Source organism: Micromys minutus (genome assembly GCF_963924665.1).
Source record: "Micromys minutus genome assembly, chromosome: 22".
Classification (NCBI taxonomy): domain Eukaryota; kingdom Metazoa; phylum Chordata; class Mammalia; order Rodentia; family Muridae; genus Micromys; species Micromys minutus.
The window spans coordinates 21985649-22002971 of NC_137957.1; the positions used below are offsets into that span (position 1 = coordinate 21985649).

At 45.1% G+C, this 17323-nt stretch overlaps 1 protein-coding gene across 1 annotated transcript; it reads right to left on the bottom strand.

The window, feature by feature from the left end:
* Window positions 1–11089: 11089 nt before the first annotated feature.
* PHLDA1 (pleckstrin homology like domain family A member 1) lies at window positions 11090–13210 on the bottom strand (the record flags this gene model as incomplete). Its single annotated transcript, XM_080935065.1, has 2 exons — window positions 11090–11573; window positions 11952–13210. One exon carries the CDS (start codon window positions 13208–13210, stop codon window positions 11978–11980), a length of 1233 nt encoding a protein of 410 aa, XP_080791191.1. The 3' UTR covers window positions 11090–11573; window positions 11952–11977.
* Between the last annotated feature and the right edge of the window lie 4113 nt (window positions 13211–17323).

The window sequence follows — 17323 nt, forward strand, 5'->3', positions numbered from 1 at the left end:
TCCTTTGATTCTTGTTTAGGGAGAAATGTTGGACTCTTTTTTAATGGCATTATTGAGATCAGACGAATGCACTAATCCGTACGTATTCCATGCTTACAATTGGACGATTGTTGCAGGTCGGCATGGGGGAGGGGAGCGCTCACTTCCCTCCGCTACTAAACAGTAATTATCAGAAACCAACCGAAGCCTTTAGTTTACATCCCAGGAAAAGATTTTTCCCCCTCTGACAAAAGAGCAATGTCACGGGTGCTTCGGAAAGTATGAGAGGAAGAAACGGGGAAAGTTCCTTCCTCTCCGTCTCCTTCCCGGGCCCGCAGGCAGTCCTTGCCCTTCCTGTGCACCCGGAGGGTCCTCCCACCCACCTTGCAACTCACGCTCTTCCAACTGTATACTTCTAAGTCCCCCTTTTTAATTAACAGACACTGTCTCTCACCCAATCCTGTGAGTTGATTTCTAGCTGGTAAATTCAAATTTAAAACACTTTTTTTGTGTGTCGGAGTTAAAGGCATATGACCAAAAATGTCCCCTGATTATGCCATTGGCATAGCCACCAGCTGGTTGAGGACGCTGAGAATCAGCTAATTTCACAGAAGCCGACCCGCAGATCTGTTTTACAGTCATTTGGTTGAGCTGGATATTCTGTTTGAAAGCCACATTGAAATCAAAGTGTTTTCCCAGGCTCTTGGAGAGCCCGGGTCAAGAACGCTGACAGCCTGTCAGAGAGACAGCCTGTCAGCCTTGCCCCCTGTCACACGGCCCAGTTGTCACTCCAATAAGAACAAGCAGGCAGCCTGCTGCCTTGTGACAAGCACTGTGACTCAGAGACAGAGCCAATGCTGTGAATGAAACCCCAGGAAAGGTCATTCTGTGCCAGAGGAAGTATGGCAGCTCCTCAAGCATGCTCATAATTTTGAATTAAAAAGTGGGTTAACTGAAAACCCAAGGACAGTTGACAGTTACTGAGGAACCATGTTCTCTCTCTCTCTCTCTCTCTCTCTCTCTCTCTCTCTCTCTTTCTCTCTGCTTTTCTTTTTTCTTCTTTTGTTCTCTTTCTTTTTTCCTTTTCTTCTTTCTTTTTTTTTCTGGAGTATGTATGTGTGGGATGAGGGAGATGTTCAAGACAGCGATTCTCTGTGTAGTCTGTGTAGCCCTGGATATCCTGGAACTCAATTTGTAGACCAGGCTAGCCTCGAACCCTCAGAGATGCACCTGCCTCTGCCTCCCAGTTGGTAGGACTAGAGGTGTGTGCCACCACACTCAGCTTCCAGCTCCTTTGTATAATCAATTTCTGAACTCTTCTCTAGCTTGAAATGTGTCATTTGGGGTTATTAATGTCCTAGGTGGGGGAGGGGTGTTTTTAAAGTTTTTCCCTCCCTCCCTACTTTATTTCTCTTTCTTTTTTCCTTCCTTTCAATTAAAGACAAGGTTTTACAATGTATCCCCAGCTAGCTTTAAACAAAGGGATTGCCCCGCCTCTGGCTCCTGAATACTTTCCCAACTCAACTAAAGAAAGAGTAATGATTAATTACAATGGCGTGATCTGGTGCTAAGCAAATACCTTTTGTCTCACTCTTCACAAGGACGACAAGAGCTATATGGGGATCTCCCAGTGGCCCTTCCAGCTATTAGGCTCAGCCACTGTCTTAGTTAGGGTTTTATTGCTGTGAACAGACACCATGACCAGTGCAACCTTCATAAAGGACAACATTTAGTTGGGGCTGGCTTACAGGTGCAGAGGTTCAATCCATTATCATCAAGGCAGGAGCATGGCAGCATCCAGCAGGCATGGTGTAGGAGGAGCTGAGAGTTCTACATCTTCATCTGAAGGAAGCCAGGAACAGACTCAGCATCCTCAAGCAGCTAAGAGGAAGATCTCCAAGCCCACTCCCACAGTGACACACTTCCTCCAATAAGGCCACACCCTCTAACAGTGCCACTCCCCCGGGCATGCAAACCATGACAGACACCCATTTTAGTGTAAAGATGGAGTTAACAGGAGAGTGTTTTTCTAACTTGTGGGGGACTCTGAGTTAAATCCCCATCAGCTAATCCAACGCAAATACCAAGAAAGACTTTTTCCAGGCACTCCCGCCCCAACCTGGGGAAGCAAAGGAAGCTGGTCAGCTTCTTCCTCAAGTCACAGAGCCAGCAGCCAAAGTGTGTGACCATTTTCCAACTCCACAGATAATTTCAAGACCTCAGGGTGACTGACAACACTAAAAGAGCCCATAAATAGTTTACAAGTCATAAAATAAATTCCAAATAGCTTTTAAAATCCAGTTTCCAAATTAATTGTTTTTCATGAAAAAAATTTAAAGACTATAGTGTAAAAAAAAAAATCACATTTAAAATATATCTATTTGCTGGGTCATGGGAGTGCACGCCTTTAGTCCTACCAACTGGGAGGCAGAGTCAGGTGGATCTCTAAGTTCAAGGCCTGGTTTAGAGTGAGTTCTAGGACAGCCACGGCTATACAGAGAAACTCTGACTCGAAAAATTAAGATACTAACTAACTAAACAGATAAACCATGTGTATTTAAAAAACATGCTTGTGGTTTCTTTTGTGAATTGGCTCCGTTGATGTTAAAGGTCTTTGTTCACCTGGCAGATAACATTTGGAAGGGCTTAATCACTGCAAGCCTGGTGACCAGAGCCAATCCCAAAAATGCCTATAAAGGTGGAAGAAGAGACTCATCACCAGGAAGTGATTCTCTGTTCCCCCAACCCCATAGTAATTAACTTTTTAAAATATCATCTTCAATTTTCATAAATTGTACCTCCAGCCTTACAGGGTAGGGCAGTGGAAAGACCAGAACACCTTTCAAGGTCTGATGCGGTCTTTGACTTTATCTGCTGCCCTGGATGGAAAACCGGTACCCTCTACTTCCCTTTCCCCTCTGTGAAAGGATGTGGGCTGCAAGATGCTCTGTCTGAACTTCCAGGATTCTGACTTCGAATTCATCATTTATGCAGGTCAAGGAAAAGTGTTTACACAAACCAGTGTCCTGCTATGAAATCAGGGAACTCAGGCCACCCAGGAGCTGCCTGGCACTAGTCACGGGCACTGGGGACTTGATGTAAACCTTGGGCGATAGTTACAATTTCTCCTTTCTAAGCCTGTATTCGGTAAGAAGAAGCACCTTCATTCTCATGGCTATACAGCTCAGACAGTGATATCCACCGTATGAGTCTCCTGTGCTGTCTGTGCCTAAGAGTGAGTCACCGGGTTGTTGCAGAGAAGAGCCATTCCCTCCAGCAAGTTTTGAAACTCCACCACAGGAAATTACACAGGACCTGCACCTCTGCTACAAAACAGGTCTTCTGTTTTGTAATGAATGTTTAGAATGCTAGGACCAACCCTCAAAGCAGGGTGCTCAAACCTCTGAAAAAGCCAGCTCTCTTCTTGGGACTGTCCCAAGCTCTAAGATGTAAATTGCACACCATAAAGCTGGCCCGCCTGTCTTTCTGAGCCATGAAAATTAGAAGGGGAAGAAAAAAATGGAACAATATTACACCCAACACACACACACACACACACACACACACACACACACACACACTCACTCACACACACACACACACACACACTCACACACACACACACACAAATGTATGGATTTAGGGTCATTGGAAGAATCGTTACAGAGAGAGAGAGAGAGAGAGAGAGAGAGAGAGAGAGAGAGAGAGAGAGACAAAGATGACATTGAAACTCAGAGAGAAGCTTCTTTGCCCTAAGTGAATAAGGAAGTCGGTCTGCCCTTCTGAGGTGATGAGTCAGCCCTGACCAGAGCCTCACTCCTGGCTGACTGGCTAGAAGCTGCAAGACTTAGACTACTTCCACACCAGTAAGTGATCAGCTTCAGTAGAGCTGACCTGAATGAACACTGGCGTCAGGAGGAAGCGAGCAGAGGACAGTGACATCATTAAAACTTCAAAACTCTGAGACTCATTTCCTGCCTCCTTCTATGCACTAGCTGAAAAACTGCTCAGTGGCTTTGGAAGCACAGGATGTGGACATGTGGTCTGTAAGGACTGAGGACTGCGTTGGCTCACCCCATTGTATATGACTCTGGCAGGCCTTGGGAGCACGCAACATGAGCGCACCGACTTTTTTTTCTTTCAAGTTTTCATTTCCGGAGTCCTAAGCAAACACAAAATGCTTCAGGTGAATGGCCTGGCAGGGATCAAGGACCAAGCCATTCTCACACTTTCTGTCTCAGAAGCACTGAATCGAACTCGATCCAGGGAGAGCAAACTGAACATTTTGTCCTCAGGTTCCAGCTCTCTTTGAACATGAGTAAGGTTAGATTCTAGGACACTTGGTGCCATGACACTTCACTGTGACCCTCCTCCGCTGTCTGTGAAGCCAGCAGAAACACTCTGTTCAAGACACAAGTGTCTGAGCCTCTCATCGCTGACCAACTCACATAAAAGGAGGAAGGCTCTTTGGCTTGTGTGTTAAGGGTCTCAGTCCACCATAGCCTGACCTTGCTGCTTTTGGACCTGTGGTGACGTAACAAAACCTGTTCACATACCAAGTAGGAAGCAAAGTCAGAAAGAAGGGGTGGGGAGAATGTTCTGCGGGGACACCACACCTGAGCATTACAGAACAACTGTGAACATATTTGCTATCTACCAGCTGTGATCGTCTCCCAAGCGTTGCTAAATGTTCCCTGCAGAACCAAACCATTCCAAGTTAAGATGACCCCTTAAAAGTCCAGCCTTAAAGCAATGTCACCGGGCTCATTGTTTCCCAGCCCCCACAGCAGCTTTCGTTCGGCAAAGTAGCTGTGGGTGTGACAGATGCAGTCAGACATGGGATTCCTTGAGAAACAGACTGAGACTAGTAGGGAGTTGGGGCACAGAGACGGACATTTCTATATAAGAGGTGAAGGGTGAGGCACAGAGTGTCACCTTTAAAGGAACAAGGGAAGCAGAATTGGGCCGAGTTAGTTCAGGGCGTGGGGGGAAGGGTCTGGAGCTGGCCTTAGAGTTAGGTTAAGGACATGACAGGGCCTGGCTTTATTTCCTTTCGCATATACTGCTTCCCAGATATGGGTAACACCCGAAGGAAGGTTATGTCCTCAGGCAAGGTGACACACCAGGAGAGTAATTCTGGGGGCACAATAACCACAATAGTAATAAACCCAGTGTTTGCCCTTTAACTGGCCATCTGGGTGGAGTCTGGAAGTCATAGAAATGAATGTTATTGATTATATAATCACAGACTACAGAATACATAAGTACCTAGGTGAAGGATGGAAAATAATTTCAAAACAGTCATTAACTTGATAGTGCTGGGGTAGTTAAAGATCCCTGCTGATAAGCCTGAGGACATGAGTTGGATCCCAGGGATTTAATGTGGCGGAAGAAGAAAACTGACTCCTACAAACAGTGCATTCTGTGCCTGCTTCCTTTGCAGAATAAATAAGTAAATAAATAAATGTAATGACATTTTAAAAAAAATTAATACTATAAATAATGTATTTTCTGCTTGTTTTTTAGATGTTGCTTTACACCTAAAATCCATGTTGCTTTACACCTAAAATCCCAGTATGTAAGAGAAAGAGACCTGTGGATTGCTAGTTCAAGGCCAGTCTGGGCTACATAATGAGCTCCCGTCTCAACAACAGGGAGATATTACGTACATGTTCAACATCGCCACCAACAAACGAAAAGTACCACAACCTCAGGAAATGAAATTCATGTTACATATCCACACGGCTGTAGTGAGTTCCAAATCTGTGCTATTTGTCCTGAAATATAGAGAACTTCCTTTTGTAGAAATGCTAGGCACTGTTTAAACACTTGAAACACAGAAGATGTCTGTAACTCTAAGATAAGCATTTTATTAATTCGATTTCACCAAAAATTCAATTAAGTGATTCAAGATCTATATAGCAGGAAAGTGGTAGACCTGAGGCTTAATTCCATGACTCTCCAATCCTGGCTCTTACACTCTGATAACCTATATACATGTATTTCAAGTAGCCTTAAAGTTCTCTCTCTACATCAGAAGTTCACCATCTGATTCAAGTTCTTAGGAAAAACATAGTAGAAAAAGCTGCCAATGTTAAGTCTATGTTAAGAAGGCATTAAAAAAAAAAAAAAGCCTTCAAAGATCTACTTTAAAGACTTTTCATATTTGAAAGTTTAGGTCCCAAGGAAGATTGAAGGCATACAGCTTTCAACCCCAAACAGGAGGCTTTGTAGATACCTATTTGAAGGTATATCTCTAGTCAACACTTTACTCTTCCTAGAAACCTAAGACAAAAATTGTTTTCAAGCTAATTCCCCAGAGACTGCCTCTCATCTTCTGGGAAAAAAATAATTCAGTCGAAATTTATTAGCATTTTTCTCCATCCATCCTCCTTTTTAGAAGCAAAAATACAGTTTATTAAGAAAGAAAGAGCACACTCCCAGTAACTGGAGTGGGCTAGTGGGGCTGGGGTCAAGCCCCAAAACATAATTAGCATTTGGAAAGCTAATTATTTCACCAAAAGAAGAACAAATTTCTAGATTCAAAGTTTTCAGTCTTTAAAAAAAAAAAAAAAAAAAAAGAATGTATAGCCTTAACCTCAAAATGTCCCTTTTCATCCCAGAATGGTCATAGTTTTTTATAAGCCAAGCTCTTCAGATGCACAAGTTGTCTCAAAATACTTCACTGGAGAGGGGATGCATTTTCAAAGTACAAAAAAAAAATAATAATAATTCTTCTTTAGCTATTTATACAAATTCTGACCTGCTTTTAGGGTCACAACCAAGTAGTGTAGGGGCAGATCTGATACTAAGGTCCTGTTACCCAATTGGTTCTTGATCTGTCAGTAAAGAAAGCCATGGGCCAATTGCTGGGTGGTGGAAGGGATAGGCAGGACTTCTGGTCCCTGGAGGCAAGCAGAGCAAGGGAGGAGAGACAGAGTTTCATTGACACGCTTCAGGTGGTGGTCAGGGACATTTAGCAGGGGCTAGATAGGACAAGCCACTAAAGTTTAGGGCAGGTGGGAGGTGTGGAACTAAGAGTAAGAATAAGGGCACGCTTTTCCAGACAGGAGACAGTATCACCCAGCAATTGTGCCAAGAAGGCAAGTTGAAATTGAACAAGTGCATGTCTGTGTCTTTTATCCATGGATTCAAGGGAAGCAGGGTTAGGGCCATTCCCAGAGCAAAGGCAGGGTAGTGAACAACAAAGTGTGTGTGCAAAGAAAGCGCTTGGTACAACAAGGTACTTGCTTCCACATCCTGAAAACTTGAATTACAGGCAGGCCACACAAAGGTAACCGTCTAGTAGAGTTATCTTTAAAAACAAAACCAAACAAACGAATAAACAAAACCCTCTACTTCCCCACTGCCTAGTTACTCGCTAGACCTTTGAGCACTAAGGGGGGTGTGTTCAAACACTAGAGATCTTTCCTCCATCGGAGAACTCCTTTTTGGAGTAATTGAATCTACTGATACACTTAGACTTCCAGGCCCTCTTTCCCCTTTGGTCAATGACTTGTTGGCAAAGATGCAGATATCGTTGGCACCCAATCTTATCCACTGGTTGTTTATTCAAACTGCGGCTGTTTAAAAAAAAAAAAAAAAGTCACTTTCAAAAACTAGGTCAAGAATTTAAAAATTAAAACTGTGGATGTATTTCAGTTGGGAAAGTGCTTGCATAGCCTGTGTTAGCTCTCCAGCATCCAATAAATGTGGCGCTACACACCTGTGACCCCGGAAGTAGAGGCAAAGGGACTAGAGGGTCAAGGTCATCCTCAAGAATATAACAAGTGTGGGGTCAGCCTGTCTCCGTATCTCAACCTTCCTAATGCTGAAACACTTTAATACAGTTCCTTATATTGTGGTGACCCCTCACCACCACCATAAAATGATTTTGTTGCTGCTTTGTAACTGCAATTCTGCTACTGTTACGAATCATATTATAAATTATCTGTGTTTTCCCATGGCCTTAGGTGACCCCTGTGAAAGGGTTGTTCAACCCCAAATGGGTCTCCACCCACGGGTTGAGCCTGCTGATCTATTGATTTCCCAACTTAACATTCTAAGGGCATTTATTTGTTGAATAGAACCCAAGTAGATTGATAGTTAGAAAAAAATAAACACATGTTCACAGACTCCAACCCACACAGCTCTATCATCCATGGCTCTGATCTGTGTCCACTCAGATTCCCAGACCCTTCTTCTAACCCTGCCCTATAATGATACTGTTAACACCTGCAGCCAGGTAAAGCATCTCACTTTCCCTGTGAACAGAGACAAACAACACAGATGAATGCATGATCGGATAGGGCTTATTCCATATCAGATTTCAATTTAGGACTTCTAAAAAGAATTTGATGAGTGTCCAAAAGGAGCTAACAGGGGTCTTTCAGCTTCAGCCATACTTGTTAGCGTTGTTTACATTCAAAGGAAACTCCTTTAATACGCACTGCTTGCTTCTTTAACCATCACTGGTTAAGAAAAAAATATGAAATAAACCATTTGGCTTGCTTCATCCCGGATCAGAGAATCTTTGCTTGTTGATTGAAGATGTCCGTTCTGAAAGGACCTGACGCACATTTATTCTCTGACCTCAGGACAAATGGATCTCTGCTGAGAAAGTGCCACTAAGGAAGGTCATAGAACTCAGCCTGTCGCTGACTGTCTCAGGAAACGTGAAAGCAAGAAAGGAAAGAGCGGAGCAAGAGCAACTACCTCCAGAGTTAAGGAGTTCTGCGTCTCTTCTCCTTTCCTTACTGAGTTACTGAGCTGGCTGAGTGGGAGGCCGGCTGCCAACACAAACTCAAGGACAAAAGTTCAATTTCCAGATGGGACATTCCTTTTCATTTTTCTTTTCTTTCTTTCTTTTTTTTATATCTCATGTTTGTTTCAATTGTTTTTCAAGGGTGGATTATTTTTTTAAAAAATGGATCTGCCCCTTTGATCTCTTTGTTAGGGTAAAAATATTTTCAGACTTTTGAAAATGATGAAACCTTGTCTTCCAATGCTTTGGCTGGTTTATATCAATTTCTTACAGGTAGAATAAAGCCATCGAGTGCACCTGCATTTTGTTCTGTTGTGCATGCTTATTTTTCCAATCGCTGAGACCTCACAGCTCAATGTCAAGAGAGAGCTTTGGAGAGGGTCAGTTTAGCTCTCGTTGCAGAGACAGGGTTACGAAAATTCTAGCAACTAAGAGACTGAGTATGTTTTCTTGTTTTGGGAGTTTTTTTTGGGGGGGGATGTTTTGTTGGGTTTGTTTGGTTTTTTTTTTTTTTTTTTTTTTTTTTTTTTTTTTTTTTGGTTTTCTGCTTCATTTTGGTTTTGTTTTTAGCAATTTGATGACCTAGTTCTATATGCAATCCAACAACAGACCTATATTTAAAAACAACAACAACAACAACATTTTCTCACAGCAGACTCAGTTCACCACATTACGAAGCCGGTCATCACACCTCAGGTTTTCCTGTTTCGAGTTCCAACTCCCTCCCCTGCCCCCCAAAAACTATTCAATTAAATCTTAATTTCAAGTCATTTGGTACAGCCTTTACCATCCTGACAGTCCATACATAGAGAGGAAGTGGAGGAGCTGGGAGGAGCTGGGAGGAGCTGGGAGTTAGCGGAGAAACTACAGTACTGTGTGCTTGCATCCTATCAGAGAGTACAGAAATAGCTCCAAAGAATCCACATCAAACCTGGGAAATGTGTCAGCATGTCTCTTGGGGCTGTCCCACATACACACTATGTTTTAAACCTTTGGCAAAAAATATCTCTACAACTACAAATCAGGCAGCCCCGCAGGTGAAAATTCGCTCAACTCCCCCAACCCCTACAACTTTAACTAAATTATGACTTCAGAATTACAGCACTTGTCTTGCTGAATCTTCTTTTAGTACAGAAGGTGAGAAAAAGATTTCTTATTTCTTAAAAGCAGCATTCCAGTTTAGATGCTGGAGAAATGCTAACCGTGATACTGAGAAAGGGCCAGGGCAAACAGGTCTGTTAGCAGCCAGGCAGCGAGGAAGTGACTTCCAACCCCTAGAGACTGGTATTATCTGGGACTCCTCCACTGAAGTAGCAGTAGTGTCTGCCTTTGTGAAGCTTGACTGTCCCTTTGATTTTACACAGTGGAGGGTTTGTTCTACCTTTAAAAGCACATCCTCTCCCTCCACCCCCACAACATCCTGACTGTTAAACAAGCATTTGTTTTCTTACTGACAGTTCAGAGCTGTGGTTCTCAAACCTTCCCAATGCTGTGATCCTCAGTGAGTTCCCAGTCACTGCTATTTCCTGTGACTTTGCTGTTATGAATCCTGATGTACAGGTCCCATATGCAACAACCTCTGTGTTGATCCTCAAAGGGGCCGAGACCCACAGGTTGAGAATCTCAGCTCTCTAGTGTTTCTTTCCTTGCTAATGGTGAACTTAGCCCCCTGATCAGAACAGGGAAGGTCCAGACAGCCCCTGGGGCAGTAAAGAAAAAAGTCTTGTTTTCTCTGCCCAGTCTTGTTTCCAGAATGAAATTTTAAAATGCTATGGCTCCCAGTCTTTTGAAATATTTACAAATGGCCTTCAGAGTGCATCTACGACAAAGTAAAAGGCTAAGAAAATGTGGCCCCAGCCGAGTATGCAGAGAACTTGCTGGAGGGTATGGGATTCTGAACAGGGTTAAAAACACTCTCGAGTGAAGCCCCCTGTAATTTTAAAATCAAAACATTAATACTCACAATTAAAATGACTTTTTTTTTTTTTTTTTTTTTTTTTGGTGCTAGGATTTATCCCAGGGGCATTTGAGTCCAGCTCTCAGTTTCCAAAGGACCTCTTGTGCTTTCTTACATGGTCGCTACAAGTTCCTCACAGGAGACTAAGTCCACCACATCACCATGCCTCTGGCTGGGCAGTAGTTAAACGCTTTAAAATCCAGTGTGGTTCTTTCTTCCTAGAAAAGTATGACCCCGACCCCCAGGTTTTCATGATCATACATTCTGACCCATTGGCTTCTTAAAAGAAACTTCTGCACACACTACGCATCTATGAAAGAGACTTTAAAAAGTGAAAGTAATAGCAGAATTTAATTTCAACTTCTTCAATACAATGAAAAAGAGTCGACTCTATGAGAATGTCCTGGAGATAATGAATCCGTTTTTCATGTTTGACCCCTCCACCACCCTTTCCCTTTTTCTTTTCCAAGATCAGGGCTCACTAGGAAATAGGTTTCTGAAAATATTTTTTTTTGTGAGGAGGGGGAGAGGTGGCCTACATTCAGAAATGTCTTAGAATAGGCATAAAAAAACTAATAAATAATCATAAACCAAAATACATTAAAATAAAATTACAGTACATAAATTGTTCCTACAAGGTCCATTACGTTAGGTGATCCTTCCAAAGGTTCATAAATAAAGTCATCTTGACTCAAAATCGCTTCCTGCACTGTGATGAAGATTACGCAGAAAACTATGAGGAACTGCAAGCGCGTTATCCACAGGGTGATGTCCAAACTACTTGATCTGGCACGGGGTGGGGAGACTGTTGGTTTTGATCCAAGTGAACTTAAATAGCAATGCACTCTTCCCACTTCCCGAAGTCGTCAAAACCTGCAAAGAAAGGTCACGGAATGAAATGGATGGCTCAGAAGTCAAGACCCTGTTCCCTCCCGGCCAGTACAAAGGACAGAGTACCCAGGACACCAGGCACACAATAAAGTAGCACTCAGGTGGATGGCACTGAACAAGAGTGCTGGCAAGGTAGGTAAGGTATCCACCGTGTCCAGCTCCCGGGTGGAACTCCAGCTCTCCCCTCCCCCTCCCGGCCTCTACAAGCTCCAGCCTGCCCATCTTCTTGCCACCTCTCCAGAAACTTGAAACTTCTTTTTTAAACTTTGCTTCGGGAGCGGAACCGGTCAACGAGCTTTCCTCTCTTCCCAACAGCCATGCTGGCACATTTCTAGGTGTCCCAAGTCGCCAGGATCTTACCTTGAGTGGCCCGGGTGCCGCCCTCTTCAGGCAGAGTTGGAGGTGCTGCGGAGAAGCCGGTGGCCCTGTGGCTGAGAGTGAAGAGGCTGGTGCGCGTGCTGGAGTTGGTGTGGATGAGGGTGCGGGTGCGGGTGCTGGTACGGGTGTGGGTGCTGGTGCGGGTGAGGGTAAGGATGAGGATGTGGATGCGGGTAGGAGTGGAGCTGTTGGGGTTGGGGTTGGGGCTGAGGTTGAGGCTGCATCTGCGGCTGGGGTTGAGGCTGGATCTGCGGCTGGGACTGGGGCTGGGGCTGGGACTGGGGTTGGGGTTGGATCTGCGGCTGGGGTTGGGGTTGGATCTGCTGCGTCTGGGGAGGCTGCTGTTGGACCAGGTGCTGCTGCTTCTGCCTCGTAGACTTGACCGCCAGGATGGCCTGACGGTTTTTGTACTGCACCATCTGCAACGTGATCTCTGCGTTCCAGCCCTGGTCCTGGGGGCAGCGAAAGTCGATCTCTTTGCCCTCCGCCATCACCACAGTGAAGTACATATACTTGCCCTTGCGCTCCACGCAGTCTACAGTCTTCATATTGGAAAAGTGCAATTCCTTCAGCTTGGCTGGTGGCTCAAGGCTGGCGACAGCAGGGCCACTGGGTTGGGACGGTTCGGCCGTCCGTTGCCCGGGCTGTTGTTGCTGCTGCTGCTGATGTTGTAGCTGCTTGGGCGGTATGAGCAGTAGCCCTTCCTCGGTGAGGATGCAGCACTTTTTCTTCCAGAGCTGCAGCAGCCCGTCGCTTCGCTTTTCCAGCACTCCTTCCTTCAGCGCCTTGCAGCCGCTGCTCTCCAGCATCCTTCCGGCATAAGGGGAGCTGCTGCTCCGCTCGGCCTTCAGGCTTCCAGACGCTCGGGCTGGGGGTAGCAGTAGCAGCCGTGCGCCGTCCTCGCCCCAGCGGCTTCCGCGGCCGCCCGCCCGGAGCGCGCAGAGGAGGCTGACTCGCAGGAGACAGAGCGGTGGCGGTGACGGTGGCGGCTCGGGGTCCCGGCAGAGGGAAAGGCGAGTCCTGACTCGCCACCAGATGCCGGAGCCGTGAGCGGGCTGCTCTCTGCCGTCCTCCTGCGAGCGCTCACTGAAGGGCACTGGCCGGGGCCCCTCGCGGCGCTTTTCAATGGGCCACCCTCCCCACCCCCGAGTGACACCCAGCGGAAAAGGCGGCTCCTGGCGCCCGCGCCGCGGGGGAAAACCCAGCTCCGAGAGGCGCTCGGCCGCCGGCGTACGCCTCATTAACTTGGGGCCTTCCCAGAGCCCGCCGCGGACACGCCTCCGCCGCTGGCCCCGCCCACCGCCGGCCCCGCCCCACCATCCCCGGCCTCCCGCGCTGCTTGGAAGCCGGGCTCCGGAAACTGCTGGCGGCTCCACGCGGTCGCTGAGGTCGCCGCGATTGCCGGGCGACGACTGCCGACGCTCAGAGGGCGCCAAAAGGCCATCCCCATGGTCCCGCCCTTCCCTGGCGGGTGGGCTCTCCGCTGCGGGGACGGGTAGCAGATCCAGGCAGGCCTGGAGAACCACCCCTTAAGTTAGCGCCGAGCCGGTTCCACTCGAGAGCATAAAACTTAGGGGAGCAAGTTCCATGGTGTGCATCCCCCCCACACCCCGAATGCCTGTGTAAACATCTCAGGGAAAAAAGCCCAGGTGTGCTTCGTGCTCTTTTTGTTCAGTCACTTAGTTCTTCCTGGAGAAACTAGCCAAGTCAAAACCCTAAAGCTTCCGGTTTGAATGTAGTGGCAGGGAAAGAAGGGTGGACTCTCTCCACCCTTTTCCACCACAGGGCACAGGCTAGCCAAGCTCTCAGATGTTTTGGTTTTCATGTTTATGTTTTGCTCGAGTGTATGTATGATGTATGTAAACACAAGTCAGAAAGCAGGTCCCTGGAACAGGTTGTGAGCTGCCCTATAGGTTCTGGCAATCTCTCTAGCTCCTCAGGATTCCTTCTAGGCCAGGCCTTGCAGTCCACAGCAGTTATCCAGTACAAGATCACACACATAAGCCTTGTCCTACCAAAACCCATGGAAATCTGACTCTGCGAGGGTCCTAGTCCCAGTCTTAAATTTAAACATTTCAGAGACACTGCTTCCCGATAAGGCAGAATAAAAGGTACAGATTATATTGTCTCCAGTCTCATAAGGAGTTAGGACAGACTGTTGGTCTGGCAAGGGCTGCTGCCACACCTCATGGAGGAATCAAGAATCCAACTGAAGAGAATGTAGAGGATGAATCACTCAAACTTTGCGTCATGTTAAGAAATTCAACTTAATCTGAGAGCTAGAAAAAGTCTTTTTAGAAACAGGAAGGTTCTTGAACCTTCATTAAATAGTTCACTAAAGGTTCTGATTAAATGGACTAGTTAAAAAAAATTGAGTCTTAAATTTGGCTGTATCTCAGGGCCTTCCAATGTTTGTTTTTTTTATTAATTTAAAACTGTAAAATTTCTAATGTGATTATGCATTAATATCCTGGTGCATACCTAGATTTGTAATTCTGATTATTAACCATCTCAGGTTTTCCCTCTGTAGAACACTACACTACCAGCTATCTTTTTCAGCAGAACAGCATTCTCTTGCTATCTGCAAAGTGCATTTTTATTACAGTCCCTAAAGTCAGATATAGTTGTGTAGCAGGTACATACAGGCACAGTTGACAAAGGTATTCTATCTGGAAAAAGACTGAACTGTAAAGCATAGCCCAGTCTTCCAGAAAAATAAATCACTATTTTTCCTAAAATATTTGCAAATGCCCAGCCATCAGATTTCAAATGTGCTCACCTCATTCTGACTAGACTTTTAAATTCTCTATTTCCCTGAGGCTGCTTCACAATTGGTATTTTTGTGGTAAGGTAAGTGTACATTGACCACAAAGCGTTTGATTATTGGAAAGTTTCAGAATTTTGTAGATTGAAACTCCACTCAGTTTATTTCAGTCACCTCACTTAACTGGCTATAGAGGGCTTTTTTTCTTCCTAATGAAAAAAAAAAGCAACAGCAACAACCCTCCCCCCCAAAAGTCAGAAAATACAGGAAACAATCACTAAAATGTTTTGCTTTCCGTATTTAATGGTTCATTCAACTGGTCTTTAAGGACACTGTTCTGTGTTCCACCTGTTTAGTACATCCAAGTACATATTGCCAAATAATAAAACAGATTACTAAAGTTAAATACTCAGTAACTTATAAAGGCATGCCTTTGAAATTAAGAATTGAGTCGCAGAAGGTCTTTTACTTAAAGACCCTTAAAAAAAATAAAATTTTAGCTACAATGGAGGAATCACTAAACAAACAAAACTTGGAACCGGTTTAGTAAGGGCTAGGGGCCCAGTAGCTCTTACCTAGAGCCCTGAGCCTTGGGACTAAGTTTCAGTGAAGATATTTACTCAGGACCCTCCCACTAAAGACCCCAAATACACCATCTACAGGGCAAACAGGGGAAGAATGCATCATCAGCATTCTGTATACTCACGTACAGCTCAAATGTGCAAGCACCTTCTTACACCAGTTCAGAGGTGAGGGAACCAAGGTAGGGTGTTGGCCACAGACCAGCTATGCACAAGCTATGTTCTGCTGTAATTCCAGACCTTGCATCCCAGTTTCCTTTGTCAACATTCTAACTACTTCAACAATGGGTCATAAAGACTGTAAATGTGTTAATAAACACACCTGCCTCTCACCACTTTTTCTCCATCAATACCTAGCTATCAAACCCTATATGCACCTGGTATATCTTTAAAGTGAACTACAACACGCACAAAACTTTCTATTATTACACACACACACACACACACATTAAATCCCAATGGATTTGGGGATTTCCATGTTTTTAGCAACAGCGTGAGATGTTCCTGTATCAGAATCCCAATGCCTGCAAAAGTAACAAGGCCTGATAAACATGGCTCAGAGGTTAAAGCTGCTGACCTTACTACACATTATGGCATACTTGCCACACCACTGTGTGCACAGAAAAGTTACAGCTATTATTATACCACGAAATTATCAAGTATTGTGCCGATGTTAAAACACAAATAGTCCCATCCAAATGAAGAAACCCAAGATTTCTCAGTCATTTCCTAGTTTTCTGGGGGAAAAGAACCTCAAAAATGCTGAATTTCTAACTTCTAAATCTACACTACTCAGGTCTACAGCTCTCTGTGCAGTACAAGCTGATGAACTGATGACCCCTAGTGACCAATTTGTGTAGCACACCTGATTGTCTCCAGTAAGGGAGGTCCTCAAGTTACTGTAGGGCTGCAGATCTAAAATCACCCTATAACACACCCAGCCAGCACTGTTTATGGGACAAGCACTGCACATACAAGCCCCCATCTTCTTATGCTGGGTATGGGACCAGGACCTAGGGACTCATAAGCACTCAGCAAGCACCCTCCAACACCTGCCCAGCCCCAGGTACTAAGATTTTTTTATTAGTTTCTCTCTCCTACCACCTGCAAACTGGCCTTTAGTTTTCACTCTTTCCAGGCAATTCTTAAGAGGGTGAGCAGGTAAAAATGAAGATGCATTTGCACACCGGAAGCCACCACCAGATATCCTCAAACGGATGCTGCAGATAGCTGACTTGAACAAAAGTACAGCATTCAAACACCTCCAAGCAATGTTAACTCCACTGCCTTTCCCAAATTCTGCGATCTTATGTCACCCAGGAGTTTAGGAGCTCACCTCAGGCTGAAGCTAATTAATTCCTTCCTAACTTTATTTCCTACCAAATACTGACTAGAACCAGGCATACCTCCTGTGAATTGACCAGCCTTGTCTACACAGTAAGTCCCAGGCCATTCAGACCTACACAAGGGAACTTTTTTAAATAATAAGATGCAAGTTAACAAATTGCACTTCACTAAACCCCTGTTGACTGTCTAAGCCTTCTTCAATCTGAATGGCAGCAGCTATCATTGTCATAAGGTCTACTTTCCCAGCTCATGCCAGAATCTCCAGTGTCTCCATCCAAACAACCAACCGCCCCATAACGCTGGAAACACCAAATGCTAAGTCCAAAATCACACTGGACTGAGATACACAAAATAGGCATCTCAGAATATAGCCTCTAAGGCCAGGAGACCACATCAATGTCAGGCTGAAGACAGTAGAACTGACAGTGTATAGCACAGGTTGGATTACAACCTGACACCCTTGCCCGCCCAGCCTGTCCTGAACACACCCAGTTGTTGGCCTCATCTACTACTCAATTCTTGGCTGCACCTTCATTCCCATTTCCTATAAGCCGAGAACATTGCCCAGTTCTAACCAAAACACTCTAGTCTGGTTCCTAGCCAAGTGCCAGATTCCCATCTTATCCACACCCCAAGTTTTTTATTGTCTCGGGAATCATTTT